The sequence below is a fragment of the Pinus tabuliformis genome, chromosome 6 (genome assembly GCF_031772625.1).
Source record: "Pinus tabuliformis cultivar Carrire ecotype Pingquan chromosome 6, CPIR1, whole genome shotgun sequence".
NCBI lineage: Eukaryota > Viridiplantae > Streptophyta > Pinopsida > Pinales > Pinaceae > Pinus > Pinus tabuliformis.
Genome location: NC_142292.1, coordinates 1336347832 through 1336365337, shown reverse-complemented (window position 1 = coordinate 1336365337; position 17506 = coordinate 1336347832). Strand labels below are relative to the sequence as shown.

General features: G+C 38.1%; 1 protein-coding gene across 1 annotated transcript in view; it reads right to left on the bottom strand.

The window, feature by feature from the left end:
• Nucleotides 1–16533, bottom strand: part of LOC149263533 (uncharacterized) — a 290628-nt gene extending 274095 nt beyond the window's left edge. The window contains 2 exon segments of the mRNA XM_089426504.1: nucleotides 8860–8985; nucleotides 15480–16533. Coding sequence (XP_089282630.1) covers nucleotides 8860–8985; nucleotides 15480–16202 — 849 coding nt within the window. The 5' untranslated portion in view covers nucleotides 16203–16533.
• Nucleotides 16534–17506: the final 973 nt, after the last annotated feature.

Here is a 17506-nt window from a genome sequence, read left to right as displayed (position 1 = left end):
TCATTTTGAGTCAATAGAGTCATTGTATTTTTAAAGAGACCCTTCTTGGGCTTTTGAATCATGTAAAAGGGTTAAGTATTGAGTCAAAATTGAACTATGTTGTCTCCACACCAAGTCGGCCTAAACATGATCAAGTCGACCTCAAAGGAGGCTATTCGACCTCACCTAAAGGCTATAAATGAAGCCATTCAAATTCCATTTGAAGCACCCTCTCCCACAAGCAAGTTCAGTCTCTCTTGAAGCCAGAAGAAGTGCAAAATAGAAGGAGCAGAAGGAAGTGTGAGTTTGGTCTAGGAGAAGGAGAAAGGGAAAATTGAACCTCTCGTTCAAATATCTCTCTCTCTCGTGACCTAGTTTGGAAGATCGAAGTTCTCTTGTTGATGTCGTGATGTTGCCTCCTCAAGAAGTTGTATTGGGCCAAGATCGAAGTAGTTGAGTAAAGATCGAAGTCTTTCGGTGAAGATTGAAGTCTCTAAGGCAAGGTCGAAGTTGATGGGTCGAAGAAAGTGTTGCCACTATCGCTGCTGCTAGGTTAAGAAGGATCATCTACAAGTAAGGAAGAAGGTTGACATGTTGTGGAGGAAAGTTTGTGTCAAGGTCAAGAATCTTGGAATATCTCCGGAAAACTATTGAAGGAAGAGATTGGGATTTCCCCTAGAGAGGGGTTTTGCCCTGATTGTGATCCTACATTTGGTGTCCATTGTTTTATGTGCTATTGCTTTGGTAATTGCTTGACGAACTAAAAGAAAGAAGATATAAAGAAACGTAATAACAAATCAAGAACTTCACAACTAATTATCAAGAATAATAAAATCTTTCTGCCTTTCTGATTTTCTAACATGGTATCGGAGCTTTGGTGAAGAAAGAAGAAAAAGGTAGTCTCAAGCACTTGATCAAGGAACCATTCAAAAGGATTATCTCAGGGAAGGAATCTACTATATTCTACTATATTCAAGGAAGATGTCTAACACAATTAAGGGAGAAACCAAACTTTAAGGAGCCTCCAATTATAGATTTTGGAAGAAGATGATTTGACCTCATCCTTGAAAAGAACAAAGTACCTGACTTGGTCAAAGGAAGAGTAAAGAAGCCTACAGATGACTCTAGTGATGCTGACGAAGTAAAGTTCCAAGAATTGGAATTGGTGGCCATGACTCGAATGGTAGAAGGAATAAAGGACAACCTTGTCCCATTTATAGCTAACATCAATCATGCTCAAGAAATGTATGAAGCCTTGTCAAAGTTATTCACTATTAAGAACATTAGTCAAGTGGCAAGCTTGAAGAATGAACTAAGGACCACAAAGATGATTGAATAAGATACAATGGCCTCCTTCTTTGTGAAGATAGCAACAATCAGAGATGATCTTTTAGCCATTGATGAAATTGTTCCACACAAAGAACTCGCGATCACTGCTCTATTAGGATTGCCACCTACTTAGGGTGCATTTGTTGTAGGACTTAACAGTTGGAAGGAAGCTCCCACTTTTAAAGAACTATGGACTACCTGCAGTCAAGAAGAATTAAAGATCTCATTAGTTGTTAATCCTAAATAAGTTTCAAATGCCTACACTACTCAATACAATGGAAAGAAATCGAAAGGATCAAGAAAGAAAGTAGACATGTCCAAAGTAGAATGTTATCAATGTCATAAGAAGGGTCACTACAGGAGTGACTGTCTCGACAATCCAAGAAACAAGAAAAGAGAAAGAGATCATACTAACATTGCTAAAGAAGAAGATTCAAAGAAAGTCAAACCTAAAGAATATAATATAAGGGACTTAAACTATTAGTCCTTTACTTCTAGTCCTAGATATCTTATTTTATATTTTTGATGTTTTAGAATTTATAGGTTTTAACATGTTTTTGGAAAAGACTTTTTTCTTTTGTTTTATAAGTTTATAGGTATCCCTCAAGCTTTGGAGGGAGCCCCCAACAACTCCCAAAGATAAGTATCTCATTTCCTTTCAGTTTTTGGTTTCATGTACTCATTTAGTTTTGATTATATTAAATACTAATCATCATTCTCCCTCTATTGTCTTGATTAGGAAAACATCTGCTATATTCTCAAGGAGTATGAAAGAGGACCTCTCAAGACAAGGTTTGTCAAAGAACAAAGGTATGCTTTAAAACATTGATTTCTTTATAATAAATGTTTATTCATTTGACAATCTATTACTAACATTGTTGTGACTAGCCACATTGAATCATATTGATTCTTATCTTGGGAGTTTCATCCCCTAATAAATCTACCCCACTCCTATTCTTAACTGATTTTATAGAACCCTAGACAAGTTCTCTAGAAAACCCTAACCTAAGGATATGCTAATGTGAATGTCTGAAACCCTAAACTGCTTAGGGATATTGAAAAATGTTATTTGAAGGTTAAGCATCCGGCCACTTTCCCCAAATAATCATCATCTTTTCTCCTAAGCTAGCTGACTTCACCCCAGTCGAAGACCCCACCATGGTATGCGCCAATAAGATCACCTAACTTGCATGTTTATTGATGATGTCATGTTTGGGATTTTGGTATGATCAGGAAAACCTAACTTGTTAGGGTGGAATGATAAAGTCTCGAACCTTTGAAATATTGGTAATGTTGGGTTTGCTATGTTTTTGCATTGAAACCCTAACTCATTAGGGTTTGGTGGAATGTGTAAGCAAGACCCTTATAATATCTTAGAAATTATTTCCTTGGTATGTGTGTGTTTGTCTAATCAAACCCTAGTCTAATCAAGTTTGTTGTATCTCTAACTCTTATTGATCTTTGTGAAGTTGGGTTTGACTAATGCATGATATGAAATGCCTATGCATGGTGATAAAGTCCTAGATGTATGACTTAACCTATTTGTCAGTGGTCATGAATCTTAAGGTTTGGAACTAAGCCCTAGTCAAAGTTTGCTGTTCTAGGAAGATAGTATTTGTGAAATTCTAGGGTTTTGGAGTTGAACCTTAGTAGAAGTAAAAATCTCTTATATATGATGACAATATCATGATTTGAGATTTGTGTAAGATCATTAAAATCTGAGTTTTATTTGGGATTGATGTTTGGTTGAAAATCTAGGGTTTGCAATTAACCCTAGTAGAAGTTGGTCATGTTAATGACTAAGCTGTGATTGGTTTTGATTGATTAATACTCTTGTATGAAATCTAGGATTTGTATGAAACCCTAGTGGAAATCTAACATATGAATTCTAAAAGTTGTTAGATACTTTGTTGATCTATATTTGTTTGAATTGTTTCTAGGGTTTGCTATGTGTTGTAGTAAGGTATGTCATACTTTTGGAAGAAACATTGAAACCTTAGATATAATGAAAGTTGTTATGAAGTAGTCTAGGGTTTATGACAAAGTGCATAGGAAAATGTTGAAGAGTGTGTGCCTCTTGTTTAAGTTTGGGTATCTGATATATGTAGGGTTGAAATGCTTTTGTAATTCTGATATGGCTAACTTCATGATTCTATAGTTTTGGTTGTACTTGTTATCTAAGTAGTGCAAGTACAATCTTCAAAATAGTGAAGATGTTCGTTGATATGATATGGATGATGATAACTTTGATGAAATGATTGGAAGCCACAAAAGATTCTTCGATGTCAAAGTAAAGAAGTTGATCCCCCTAGATTAAGAGGGAGCCTGGGATGCTCCCTGGTTGAGAGGGAGGGCATAGCATCGTTTTGATTGGAGAATGAAGTTTGAAGGATATGTTGTTGTATGTGAAATTGAAAAATTCAGTTGATATGCCCACCATGTTGAGAAGCAACATCAGGAAAACCTCAAAGGTTTGTGTTTATTTATGAATATGTGAAAATATATTATTGATTGGGGTTGTGTTTAAATCTCTCGAAGCTTTTGATAGCACGTTGGTTACCGATTGGTTTGATCGGGAGAGATTTGTTGTCCTTGATCTACTGGATCAAGGAGAGGCTTTGTGAGTGAAGCATTGCCTGGGAGGACATATGGCCAGCACATTGTGTTGATGTCTAGGTCCCGAAGTTGGAAAAGGTGGTGTTGATTATAGAGCTATGTTTTTGGATACACACCTGGACCTTTGGGTTGGTGGTTAGCAAGTAAGCCCAATGGTACCTAGAGAGGCTGAAAGCTTGAGTTCATCTTAGTCCCACCCGGATAGATTGTCCTGGCCAGAAATCTAGTCTATGGCATTGAAGTGCCTAAATTGTTGAGAGACCAATGGATAGATTGCCCTAGTTAGGAATCTAGTCCATGGCATTGTGGTGCCTAAAGTTCTTCATGGTTCATATAGTTGAGGTCTTTATTGTACTTGTATATGATGAATACCTGCCTAGTTAAGAGGGAGTGTTGGAAAATGTAACTAGGTTCAGTCTTCATTAATGTATGTGAGTCATCATGTAATGTACTTGTCAAAAGAATAAAGAAAAGAATTTTTATAATTATTATTGTGACTTATTAAAGCATGGGTTTCATGCTTAGGTCACCATGTTTTAGGTCAAAGTCCCCATTGAGGACTTCTAGGATTTATTCTGAGTCAATAGAGTCATTGTATTTTTAAAGAGACCCTTCTTGGGCTTTTGAATCATGTAAAAAGGTTAAGTATTGAGTCAAAAATGAATTATATTGTCTCCACACCAAGTCGGCCTTAAGATGATCAAGTCGGCCTCAAAGGAGGTTATTCGACCTCACCTAAAGGCTATAAATGAAGCCATTCGAATTCCATTTGAAGCATTCACTCTCACAAGCAAGTTTGATCTCTCTTGAAGCCGGAAGAAGTGCGAAATAGAAGGAGGAGGAGAAGGAAGTGCGAGTTTGGTCAAGGAGAAGGAGAAAGGGAAAATCGAACCTTTGGTGCAACTATCTCTCTCTCTCATGACCTAGTCTAGAAGATCGAAGTACTCTTGTTGATGTTGTAGCCAGTTGTCGTGTTGATGTCGTAGCCAGTTTCCATGTGATGCTGCCATCTCAAGAAGATGTATTGGGCAAAGATCGAAGTTTTTGAGTAAAGATTGAAGTCTTTCAATGAAGATCGAAGTCTCTAAGGCAAAGTCGAAGTTGTTGGTTCGAAGAAAGTGTTGTCACTGTTGTTGTCGCTGCTAGGTTAAGAAGGATCCTCTGCAAGTAAGGAAGAAGGCTGACTTGGTGTGGAGGAAAGTTTGTGTCAAGGTCAAGAGTCTTGGAATATCTCGGGAAAACTATTGAAGGAAGAATCACTGACTGGGTTTTCTCCTAGATAGGGGTTTTGCCCTGGCTGTGAGCCTACATCTGGTGTCCATTGTTTTATGTGTTATTGCTTTGGTAATTGCTTGATGAACTAAAAGAGAGAAGATATAGAGAAACGTAATAACAAATCAAAAGCTTCACGAGTAATTATCAAGAATAAGAAAATATTTCTGCCTTTCTGATTTTCTAACAGAGAGATCCACTAAAACATGAGGAGATTCACCTACATGAATCCTTTGTAAGAAGCATTGAAAATGTCCTGGCAAGTCATGAGTGGGAAGTGGAACTTCATCAATGAAGGTGAGAAATTACTTAGCTCCCCCAAGGGAACAAAATCTTATAGACCCACAAATATCACTATGAACCAACCAACTCTTGACATAAAGAAGCAAGCTCACATCACAACAACATGGGACAAAGATTTTAAAACCATTGATCATGTCCTGTAGAATCCATCAGTAATTAGAGAGAAAGTGTTCATGCTTGGTCGTATAATTGGTAGCTCTCAAATCAATTGACCATTTATATGAAGTGGAAGAGGACTAATATGTGGTGTGTACAACCAAAGATAAATCATAAGTCCATTAAGTTCAACAATAATGCAAATAATGTTGAAGAATCTAGGGCAAAGTAGTGTAGTGTGATTCTTCGTTACTTGATAAAAATTTGTGGAGTCTTTTTACTTTTCTTGTTAGCTTAATTTTCTTCTTATTATTATTAATGCATGTGTGTGTACTTCATCAAATTGCACCAAAACATAAGAACAAGAACACAAGACATTGGCTCTCTGCCATGGCCAAAACCTCTCTTCTCTTGAGAGGAAAACCCTTTAGTGAATTTCTCTTATTGAAGCTTCTATTGATCAATGACAAACCCTAGACCCCTGACAAAGGGATCCTCCAAGCACAAGTCAAGTCTTCACTCCTTTTTGCACCTTATGTCTCGACACTTCTTCCGGCACTTTGTCTTTCAGCACTTCGTCTTCCAATTATACGCCTTTTACCTTTGCTAGAGAGATATACTCCTCCACTAGTCTTGGGAGTCCTTACAGGCTTGATCTTTTACCCAAACAATGGACTGTTCACCAGCTGTTGTTATGGCTCAGACATAACCTTACTGCACCTCGCACATTTGACTATTTCTAGCCCTAGAAACAGTCCTTTATACTTCGGTCTTCTGCTTTCTTACTTCGCTTGAGAGTCTTTCTTCCACGCTGGAGTAGGAGGCCTTGTAGGCCTAGTTTTAGCCCCAAACAAAGAGAAATATACAACTGTGATCTTACTGTTGTTATGGCCGCAGACTGTCTTTCATTCCCTTGCACGTGTGACTGTGTATACCCTAGAAACAGTCCCTTTAAACTTCGTTGTTCTTCCTCCTTGCTTCGCTGCCCTTGTAGACCTTTACCTTGGCTTTCTTCGTCCTTCTTGTTCTCTTTTTCTTGCGGATTTCAAAGCACAATTGATGCGTTCTATTTGGAGTGGACAGCCTCTATAAATAGAGGATTGTCCCTCCATTTAAGCCGACTTGTAGGCCGACTTGACTGGCTGCTTTTAGGCCGTCTTTGAGGGCAATTAGCTGGCTGATTTGTTGAGCAGACTTTGGATAGTTTCCATGGTGTTGTAGCATGCTTGAAGGTGCCATTGCATAGGAGTAGACTTGACTTCGCTTGGAGGTTTTCCCTTTGACTTATATATATTTATACATGATGTAACATGCCCTTAAGGCCTTCAATATTTTCGCTTGACTATTTGACTCACCTATAGCACTTTGACATGTGCTAGACCTACTTCGATGAGCAAGAAACTCGTTGACATATATTATAAAAATAATATTCTTTTCTTGAATAAGTACAAATATCAAAAGTACATTTATGAAGACTAAACCTAGTTACACTTCCTTCAACAAATAAGAAGCATTCGTAAAGTCTTTAGAGTTTTTCTTTGATAGGCCCAAAAGAAACAGAAGTACCCTCTTGTTTTAGGTGAGGAAAAAAATTCTCTTGTTGAAAAACAAACTAAGCGAGCATTGGCCTCCAAGGAGTGTTTAAACCCTAGGAAACCCTATAGAAAAAGGTTGTTGCCGTGAAAGAGGGCTTAAACCCTAAGAAGCCTTAAAAAGGAGGCATTGTCTGTGAAAGAGGGTTTGAACCTCAAGAAACCCTAGAAAAAGAGATGATCCAAAAAGCCATAGTTCCTTGCAAAGATGTCTTCAGTGACACCACTAACCAAAAATCTTTAAATATGCTATTTAATTAAGTGAGATTCAAGCCCACTTTGATACCATGTTGTGATTCACAAGAAATTGAGAAAGAATTGGGTGGAAGCAACAAAATGCAAATTTTGCAATAAAGAGAAGAACAAACCAACACCAGGGCAACTCTACACTTGAAGAGAAATCAGACAAGTTGAGTGCAACCCTAAGAGAAAACCCAAGAACAAGTGAACTAGATAGAGAAATAAACCTAAGCACAAGAGAGGGAAACACTTGATAGGTGCCCTTAGGCAAATCAATTTATTAAGAATGAAAAAGAATGACTTAATATCAATGACAAATGAGAGTTGTGCATTTATCATAGTTTAAAACTCAGACCAGTTCGACTGGAAATAGACTAGTCACCAAACCAACCAAGTTAATAGGCCACTGAGTCAACTCAGTCTTCAATGTAGTTTGATGGGTCGATTAGGGCCAGTTTGGTACCACACCAAACTAGCCCTAACAATCTGAGTCAATCTAAGTTCAAAACCAAGTCATTAAACTCAAGTCGATCTGAATTCGAAGCCAAGTCATTGAATATGAGTCAAAACCCAAGTTGATAGGTGGTCAAGTCAAAGCTATGGTATTTATATACAGCTTAAGACTAGGATGCATTCCTCAAGAGGGGTTATGGCCTCAATGTAAAAGGTTGGCCTTACCCAAACCTAGAAATACAATAATGTTTACAATTTAAGATCAATAATGACTGAAAGTGAAGTTGAAACCATTTTCAACACTTAGCTCCCATATACCAAATTCATAATCAATTAAAAAGAGAGTTTTAAAAGTGCTTATGGAAACTACATACACAACCCACAAATCGTATAATAGTACTTTATATACATATTTTTAAAATTTCAACAGTGAAAGGAAACTTTCTATTAAAAAAAATCATATTGGGTTAAATTTCTTATTTCATAGTTATATTATACTTTTTCACATGCTAGTCCTAGGACGTGGTCCAATGGTTAGGTGGGGAGGTTTGATCCCCACAGGTCTTGAGGTCCAATCGCAGGCAAGACTATGCATGCCTGAGAGTTGCTCCAAGCATTATTTCTTCAATTGAAAAAAAAAAAATCAAAAAATATTTTTCCACATGTTTTATTTATATCGTTTCTTGGTTTGAAGCATATTGCACTCCCTTGATATGTGATAGGTGATGGAATTCCCAGTCTTTGTAGTTGTTTTGGTTATTTCAAAACGAACCTTATATCTCTCGTTTACAATCTTAATCTGTGTGTGTCTCTCCACATGCATATGGATACCCATGTGTGAGCATACATTCACCATGTGCCTTTTTCTATTGTTGTAGTAGAAAGCTAACCAATGAAGTTAAAAGATAAATGAACAAGTTAGATAAACAACTTTTAACATTGAAAATTAGATGCTAAAAATATTAAACATGTAACCAACCTTATTCAAATATGAGTGCAATATTTCCCACTTTGACATTTGCCTCTCCACCAACAAAGCCAAAAACACCTCAGCAATCTTTCTTGCCCACTTGCGCTCATTTGTAAGAAATACGTTCTTTACTAACTATAAAACCAAACCATGAATATTAATTTTGTCAGTAGTCAAATTTTAAAAGTCTTGACATATAAATAACCAAACATATACTAAAAGCCATGCAAAGTAATAATCCGCAGACAATTCTAAATTTTCCGTAAATGAATAGATACAAATGTAACAAAAATATTAGAAAAACATAAATGGCTTGGTTTAATTCTATAAAGTCAAAATCTTGGGAAAGTTTAAAATCGATTGTGAATGAGGAGAAAAGGGGTGTGGACGTGTGTTCGAGCCTGGGTTATCATGCATAAAAGGAAATTAGCGGCCACGAGCAACTAAAATAATGTTCTTAAGATCACTTAAAGTTGTCCCTTGAGAAATCAGTTTCAAGAACTTTGAAATTGTCCGTTGAGAAATCAATCTCAAGGAGTTTTGAATGATGAATGTAGAAAAGATGTTTTTGTTATCAACACAATCCCTCTCACTTCAATGTTAAGTCGGTTCAACCACTCAAAATCCATAATTCGAGAAACTTTGTAGTCTGTTCTTCAACATTACTTTATTCTCCAACATTTCTTAACCCACTTTGAGAATTCAAACACCTTCCCCATATATACAAAGGGTTTGCATCAACTAAAAGTTATCTTTTAATTATTTCCATGAAAGGAAAACGATATATTTGAAAATTGCATGTTATACTTATGATACCCTCTACCAAAACCTAATAAATGAAAGGAAAACAATATATTTGAGAATTGCATATTATATTTATGATACCCTCTTCCATGCAAGAAAAATTGAACAAAGAAGTTGTGCGTAAAAAAATTTCAATTTGTCAATCTTTGAAAACTTGAAAAAAAAATTGAAAATATTTTTTTGGTAATGGGGAATCATTCCTAAACTGTGAGATTCACTTATGCTCCAAGGGATTCTTCATAGTAAAATTTGAATCATCAGAGATCAGAGATCAAGTTTTACATGAGGGTCCATGGTTCTGGGGAAATGTGGGACTATTTATCATCCCATGGTTCCCAAATTTTGATGCTAATTCAATGACGGTCTCCAAAATACCAGTCTAGGTAAGACTGCATAACTTACCCCTTCATTTATGGCATCCAAAAGTTTTGGAAGGAATTGGTAACATGCTAGGGAGATACATCAAGATGGATACACAAAGAACTGAAGAAGCAATTTATACTTTTGCCAGGATATGTGTTGAGGTAGACCTTAGTAAAGGACTACCTGACCGTATCCTCTTGACACATAACAACTAGTGCTGGACCCAATTCTTAGATTATGAGAACACAGCGTTTAGGTGTCGTCTTTGTCTTCAAACTGGACATCTACAATCCACATGTCCTTTGGCAAAGAAAGACCCCAGGAAGAAAAAGAAACCAGTCAAAAAGTCCAGGGGATGGCAATTCACAACACCACAACTTGAAGATGAAGAGGAAGTGGAGATTTGGAACCACCCACCACTGAGGACAATCCAAATCCACAGACATCTCCAGCGAATGAAGATTTTAACCAAGAAGGAACAATGGTATCAACCTTGCAAAATCCAAGAGAAGGACACACATGCCAAGAAATGTTGAAGGAGAAGGAGATAGGAGGTTCCAAACGTCCTTATACATCTGAGAGCTCTGACTCAAATACGGAATATCTGAGGAAGACAGAAGAGAATCGACTAATTATTGGTACAACAACCCCTGATCAAGGAGGATGGCGAAAAGGAGAAAAGAAGAAAGGGAGAAAAGGGTGACTAAGATTATTTGCTTAGGCCCAATTTTATTTTGTTTTGTTATTCTTTTGGTTTTTGGTTCTGATTATATGGGCACCAACTTCTTGAGTGGTGTCGTTTGGGACAGTAAAAGAATGCACTATGTGCATCTACATATGTAACTTTTTATATTTAATAGAAAGTTACGATTTTGCCACGGAAAAAAGAAGAATGGGGAATCATTCTGCTTTTCCCCCAAAAATTTTAATTATCGAGGTGTCATATCTTTTCAACATTACCTCATCCTAAATAGTACCTCTTTTGAATGTTGCTCATCTATATGTTAATTCTTGCACTACTAGTAGTTGGTTAGTAGTTAGAGTGGTTAAAAGCATTGTTTGTTCTCCCATTTATTTGGATTTAATCAGTGTTCCACGGGGACGCGTCCCCCCGGGGGGTCGAGTTTCCTAGCTCCCCCACACTCCAGGGACTTGGGGACGAGAAGGGGTCATTTCCCCACGCTCCCAAAAAACAAGATACGCAAGGAAACTTGCCAGGGAGTCGTTTCCTCCCATTGAGGGGTCGTTTCCGAAAAAGAGGGTCGTGGGGGGTCGAGCGAGGTCGTCGGGTGTCGTGGGGGGTTGTTTCCCTTGCCCAAATTCGATTTTTTTTAATGATTTTTATAATCATAATTTTAAAAATTTTCTATTTGTTATGAATACGGACAAGGGTTTAAGGCTTAGTTTTTTCGTTGTGTTTTTCTTTTGTAACTCGCTACTACCCAACGCCCTCACTCCACCATTCGAAACTCGTTGCTATTGGACACCGCCGACATCATTGAAATCCAGACACATTGAACACTGAAATGCCATCACTCCGCTACTGGACAGTCGACCTGGATGTGGACGTTGGACGCTTGAAGCCTTGAAGCCACCGTCGCTGCTGCACCGTGCACACCGACTCCATCCAACACCTGAAGCCACCGTCGTTGCTACACCGTGCCGCCTGACCTGTCCAACACCACAACGACTTGTGGCAACCCCCTTCATTCTTGAACAGTGAACCAGAACCGCGACTTTGACAGTGCAGTTTGCAGCCCCCATCGACAGTCAAGTTTGCACAGTAACTTCAAACTTGTAAGTACCCTATTTTTTTCCCACTGTTGTTTTTTTTTTCATTTTTTTTTGTAAATTGTAATTTTTTAAAAATTTTCTCAGTTCTATGTTTACTGTGTTCCTGTAGGCTGCATTTTTTATTTTTATTTTTAAACTTGACTGTGTTTTTTTCATTTTTTTTGTAAATTTTAAATTTTTTTAATTTTTTAGTGTTGACTATGTATTAATTTTAATTTTTTTGTTGTAAATTTAAAAAAAAAACAGTGTTCAAAGTGTGCGTTGTTAGCATTAGTCAGCCTGTGTAATGTTTTTAAAAAAAAAATTATTTTCACTACAGGTTGCAACCTACAGGCTGCAACCTACATTTGCCATTCAACTTACAACTATGAGTCAAAATCAGACTTCTTGTGGGAACAGTAGGAACAGTGACAACAGCTGCAGTGGTAGTGAGCCACAAGATGCACAAGAAGAAATTGAAAGCAGTCACAGGAGGGCAAGAAACCAAAATAGGCCTTTGCATGGTGTAGATTCTGGAGGCCCACCAAGAGAGCTGGAAAAATTTGCAAAGGGGGCATTTAATCCTCTAAAACCACTTCTAATCTATGCAACCAAACTACCGAAAAAAATCCAAAAGTTGGTGGTGGCTCACGTGATTGGGTTTGCAATATTTGTGGGCATCACTTTGTCAGCAGCTATACCAGGGTGAAGCAACACATTTTGGCTATTACAGGTAAAGGAGTCAATATGTGTCCCTCAAAGAACCTGAATTCAGCTCAAAGGGAGCAACTTTGGAGGCTAGAAAGGGCAACCACTGGAAAAGGATTGTTTTCTAGTAGACATGTTGATCCATCCATAAATATTCCTCCATCTAGTGCTTCATCAAAAAAGACAAAGGTTTCTACTGGTGCATCTCGTTCTTATGCAATGGGTGCTACAGTGTCTGAGATGTACAACGTTCTAGATCAAGATGACACAGATGATGCAATTGGCAAATTTCTTTTTGCCAATGGAATTCCGTTCCATGTTGTTCGTTCTCCTTATTACAAGGAAATGGTCCAAGCAATTGCAAGAATAAGGCCTTCATATGTACCACCCGGAGAACATAAGCTACGAACAACAATTTTAGATAGACAAGTGTCCAAAATTAATGTGAAAAAAGAGAGAATGAAACAAACATGGTGGAGGTTTGGTTGCTCTATTGTTATGGATGGATGGACTGACATCCGAAAACGCCCACTAATCAACATCATAGTGACATTTTCAAAAGGTCCATTCTTTCTTAAATTTGTTGACTGTTCTGAAAAGCACAAGGATGCATCTTTCCAATTTGAACTTCTTCGAGAAGATATAGAGGATGTTGAGCCTAATAGTGTTGTGCAAGTTGTGACAGATGCAGCAGCAGTTTGTAGATCAGTTGGGTTATTGATTGAAAGCAGATATCAACATATTCTTTGGACTCCTTGTTGTGTGCATGCACTCAATAATGCACTGAAGGACATTGGCAAGATTCAGTGGATATCAGACTTGGTGACAGCTGCAATAGATGTGCAAATGTTTATCTGCAACCACCACACCTCCTTGGCCATGTACAGGGCTCACACGAGGAAGGAATTCCTCGAGCCCACTGATACTAGATATGCTAGCTATTTTCTCTTATTGGAGAGAATGCCAGAGGTACAAGCACCTCTACAATCCTTGGTTGTGAGTTCAAAGTGGGGAAGGTGATCAGAATCAAAGACAGACATAGGGAAGAAGGTCAGGCTTCAGGTGTTGGACAATGATTGGTGGGCAAATTATTCTTATTTGGTGTCATTCTTAGGCCCTATTGTGGAGGTCATTCGTTACACTGATTCAAATTCTCCTAGTCTTGGAGAAATCTATGAGACCTTTGATAGCATTTTGGGTCATGTGAAGGCAGCCATTCAGTAGAGGGAGCCCTCATTAGAGTTCTATACATCCCAGATTCGAGTCATCATTCAGCGTAGGTGGGATTGCATGAACACACCTTTGCACATGGCAGCATATGCATTAAACCCAAAATGGTATGTTGAGAAACCTGGAAGGGTGCCTCCTATTGATGATCCTGAGGTAAAGAATGGCTTCCTAGATGCAATCGCAAAGATGTACAATGAGGAGGAGGGGGCAAGATTTCGAAGACAGTTTGTTCAGTTTGCATCTCTTAGTAGCCCCTTCAACACACATGGTGTTCGCGCAGATCACATAGATCTAGCCCAAGATGACTTGATTGGTTGGTGGAGGATGCATGGGGATGGTGCTCCAAAGCTCAAACATCTAGCTATGCATTTGTTGTCTCAGATTGCTAGTTCCTCTGCAGCAGAGAGGAATTTGTCCACATATAGCTTCATCCACTCTATCAAGAGGAACAAGCCTACCTCTAAAAGAGCGGAAAAGTTAGTTGTTGTGCACAGTGCCCTATGTCTTAAGCATAGGAAGACACCTGAGTATTTGAAGGGACCAGCAACACGATGGGATGTTGATCCAAAGGATGATGCACAGGTAGATATGGAGGAGAGACTTGATGAGAGACAGATGGGGTTGGTTGGTGTGCCACTTAACATGTTTGAGAATGCTAGTGATTCAGATTCAGATGGTGATATGGTTGATCCTGATTTGTTCATGCAAAAGCTGGATGCAGAAACTAGCGGGGCATTACCTTGAGGCTTGAAAAAAATTATGCTCGTTTATCTTTTGATATGTTGATGTTCTTATGTTATTTTGACTCTATAAAATTTTGACTCTTGATGTATCATACTTGACTTTTATAATTCTATAAAATTTTGACTCTTGATGTATCAGACTTGACTTTTATAATTTTATGTCAATATTCAGTATTCAAAGTTCATAGTAGGAAGTGGAACATCAATATGGTTTAATAAATTAATCATAATGTACGATGTATGATTATAAATTAGAATTTTAAATTTATATGATAATGATATTCATATCAAGGATCATGCTTTGCAGCTTTTAAGTTTTCGTTTTAAATTTGTTTCAGTTATATGATTCATCGATTTATAAATTATATTTTATATTTACAAGTTTTTAAGACCCTGACGTCCCCCCATGTTTCCTAAAAATTGGTGGGGAGCTTTTGCATAGGTCGCTCCCACGTATCCTCACTCCCTAGCCCTAGCCCCGGAACTTTGGTGGAACATTGGATTTAATTACAAGGAACATGTTTGGGCCATTGTCATAAGGCTAGAAAAGTAGGCAACTCTTGGGATAGATCCTACTAAGGACATCTCTGCTCTTGCTAAGTCATAAATAATTGGTATATCTGGCTTATGTACTATAGATATGCTCTCGGTGTTATAGTGACAGCCAGAAGATTTGACCATGGGCATAGGCTAGATTACTCCAATGCCCCCCAGATTACTTGAACAGATCCACCATGGTAGAAAAAAAAAAGTCGGTATTTTGAAATGAACCCAAAAACATGTTGTGTCTTTTGAAATGAGCAATTGTTGCTCATCCCCCCAGATTACTTGAACAGATCCACCATGGTTAAAAAAAAAAAAGTCGGTATTTTGAAATGAACCCAAAAAAATGGTGTGTCTTTTGAAATGAGCAATTGTTGCCCATCGTGCACTTGCTTAACTTATACTCGACCAGTTCAATGCAAACATACTGTAAAGAAAACAAACCAAAATGAACCACCACCATACCTGCTGTGTAATTGTACTGCCACCTCCACCCGCTGTCATGGACAATGCAGCCCTGGCAACCCCTTTAGGGTCGATTCCATGGTGCTCGAAGAACCGGCGGTCCTCGGATGCCACAACAGCTTGCCACATATAACATGGAATATCACTGGCCCTCAGAGGACGCCGGGTACGCCCATCTTTACCCCCGCTCATATGACTAGTCGGGGGAACAATCGTTGCGATGACAATCCCATAGCGATCATAAATTATCGTCCCCGCATTCGAATCGTTCCGAATAACATTATCCTCATTCTTATGTTCCTTTTCATGAACAAGCTTGTGCCATCGGTCCAAAAAATCGGGCGGAAGGACAGATAACAATAAGCGCATAAACCCCGCAAAACCCCCGAAACAGAAGGCCAGAGCTAGGTTTCGGACTGATATTTTGAAGAACTTCATAGTAGATGGCCTAGATTTTTCACACTTGCACATTTGCAGTTTGGGTGCATTTCCTGATAACTTCTTTTGCGTTTCCAGAGACTTGTAAAGGCAATTTCCAGAATCTAAGAGATTATTCTTGTTACGATTATCTCGAAATTCTGAGAAATTGTTTGCTGAACTAATAACCTTATGATGCTGCTGCCTTACAACTCCAGCATGGAAAGAAGTTTTAAGCCCTGCTGGCTCCTCCTTCTTTGATGTGCACTTTAATCCATATTGACACACTGGAATTGTTGCTTCCATGGCACCTGTTCAAATCCTGATCAGAAGAAAATTCTAATCTTTGCGCTGCAGTTCATATATATGATTTTCTTCCTTACCATATCGTGCAAATGTGAATCCCGCGGCATAAGTTTTGTTTCCCTCACTCCTTGTGTTCTGTGGCAGAGTAGTGAAGGTGACATTCTTTATACATTATCTTCAAAGCGAAAGCTTTGCTAAAGGAAAAAATTTCACTGTAGGTCGCGAGAACCGACCCCATCATCCTGAGATCCTAACATCGCATCCGACCTCAGAGGTAGTGCGTGCGTCGCTCTGAAGTCGTAAATTGGTGGGGATTTTTTCAACCAAGTACATTTATTTAAGACTATAAAATTATTTAAATCAGATCATGGAAGACAACAAGATTATTTAAATGAGATTGTACTTCACGTTTTCCGTACATTTTTTATCCACAACTGTTGTATTTGTCCAGCTTATTTGTTCATTGACTTTCTGTATCTTACCATCAATGCCAATGGCATTGTCATCTTTTATGACCAAGGGGCATTGTTTCTATGTTTCTTCTAATACAATGCTTTTGTAATGGGGAAGGTGGTAGGTGTTTCAATTTTATTATCATCAATGGTAGTCCAAGAATGTTTTGTTGAGGATGATTTAGCGTCTGCCATTTTTACATCTATATTTTCTTGTTTCCTCTTCCATTCATAAAAAGACAACTAAAGGTTGTTCTTTTGCATGTATGTTTTCCATTCATGGGATAATCTGAATTTTTTTTGGTATGGAGTGATCAGGTCAAAACTTTCAACCTCAGGTTGAGTGTATAAATCTCAATTAAACATATTTTTCATCCATTGATGATCAATTGTATGCTTCGTACATCCTTCCATAACCGAAAAGAGCTTGTGCATTTCTGGTTTTGACGGCTTCTTACAATCAGAAGACACAAAGTTGTCAAATCTGGGTTGAGGGATTACCTCATCAAGTTGTTCCAGATATCCTAGACCATAGCGAGGCATACCAGCAGGATGCATTTTGCTAAACATGTCTTTGAGACAGGGGCCTTCATTTTCCAAAGGTGGGAGCTCATGAATCATTAATACATTATCAGTATCATGAGGGAAAGGTATTTCAGAACACTTTGGGATTTGGACATGGAGTGATAGAAGTTGTAGGAGGAGATACTCTTGTCAGTGGATGGTGGTTCTGATGTATGACAAAATCAGCAAGGCTACTAAGATTTATCTTTTGATTGCAACTTGGGCAAATGACTTGCAGGGATGAAAAATTTACAATCTTGGCATATTCAAATAGATCTATATGAGGAC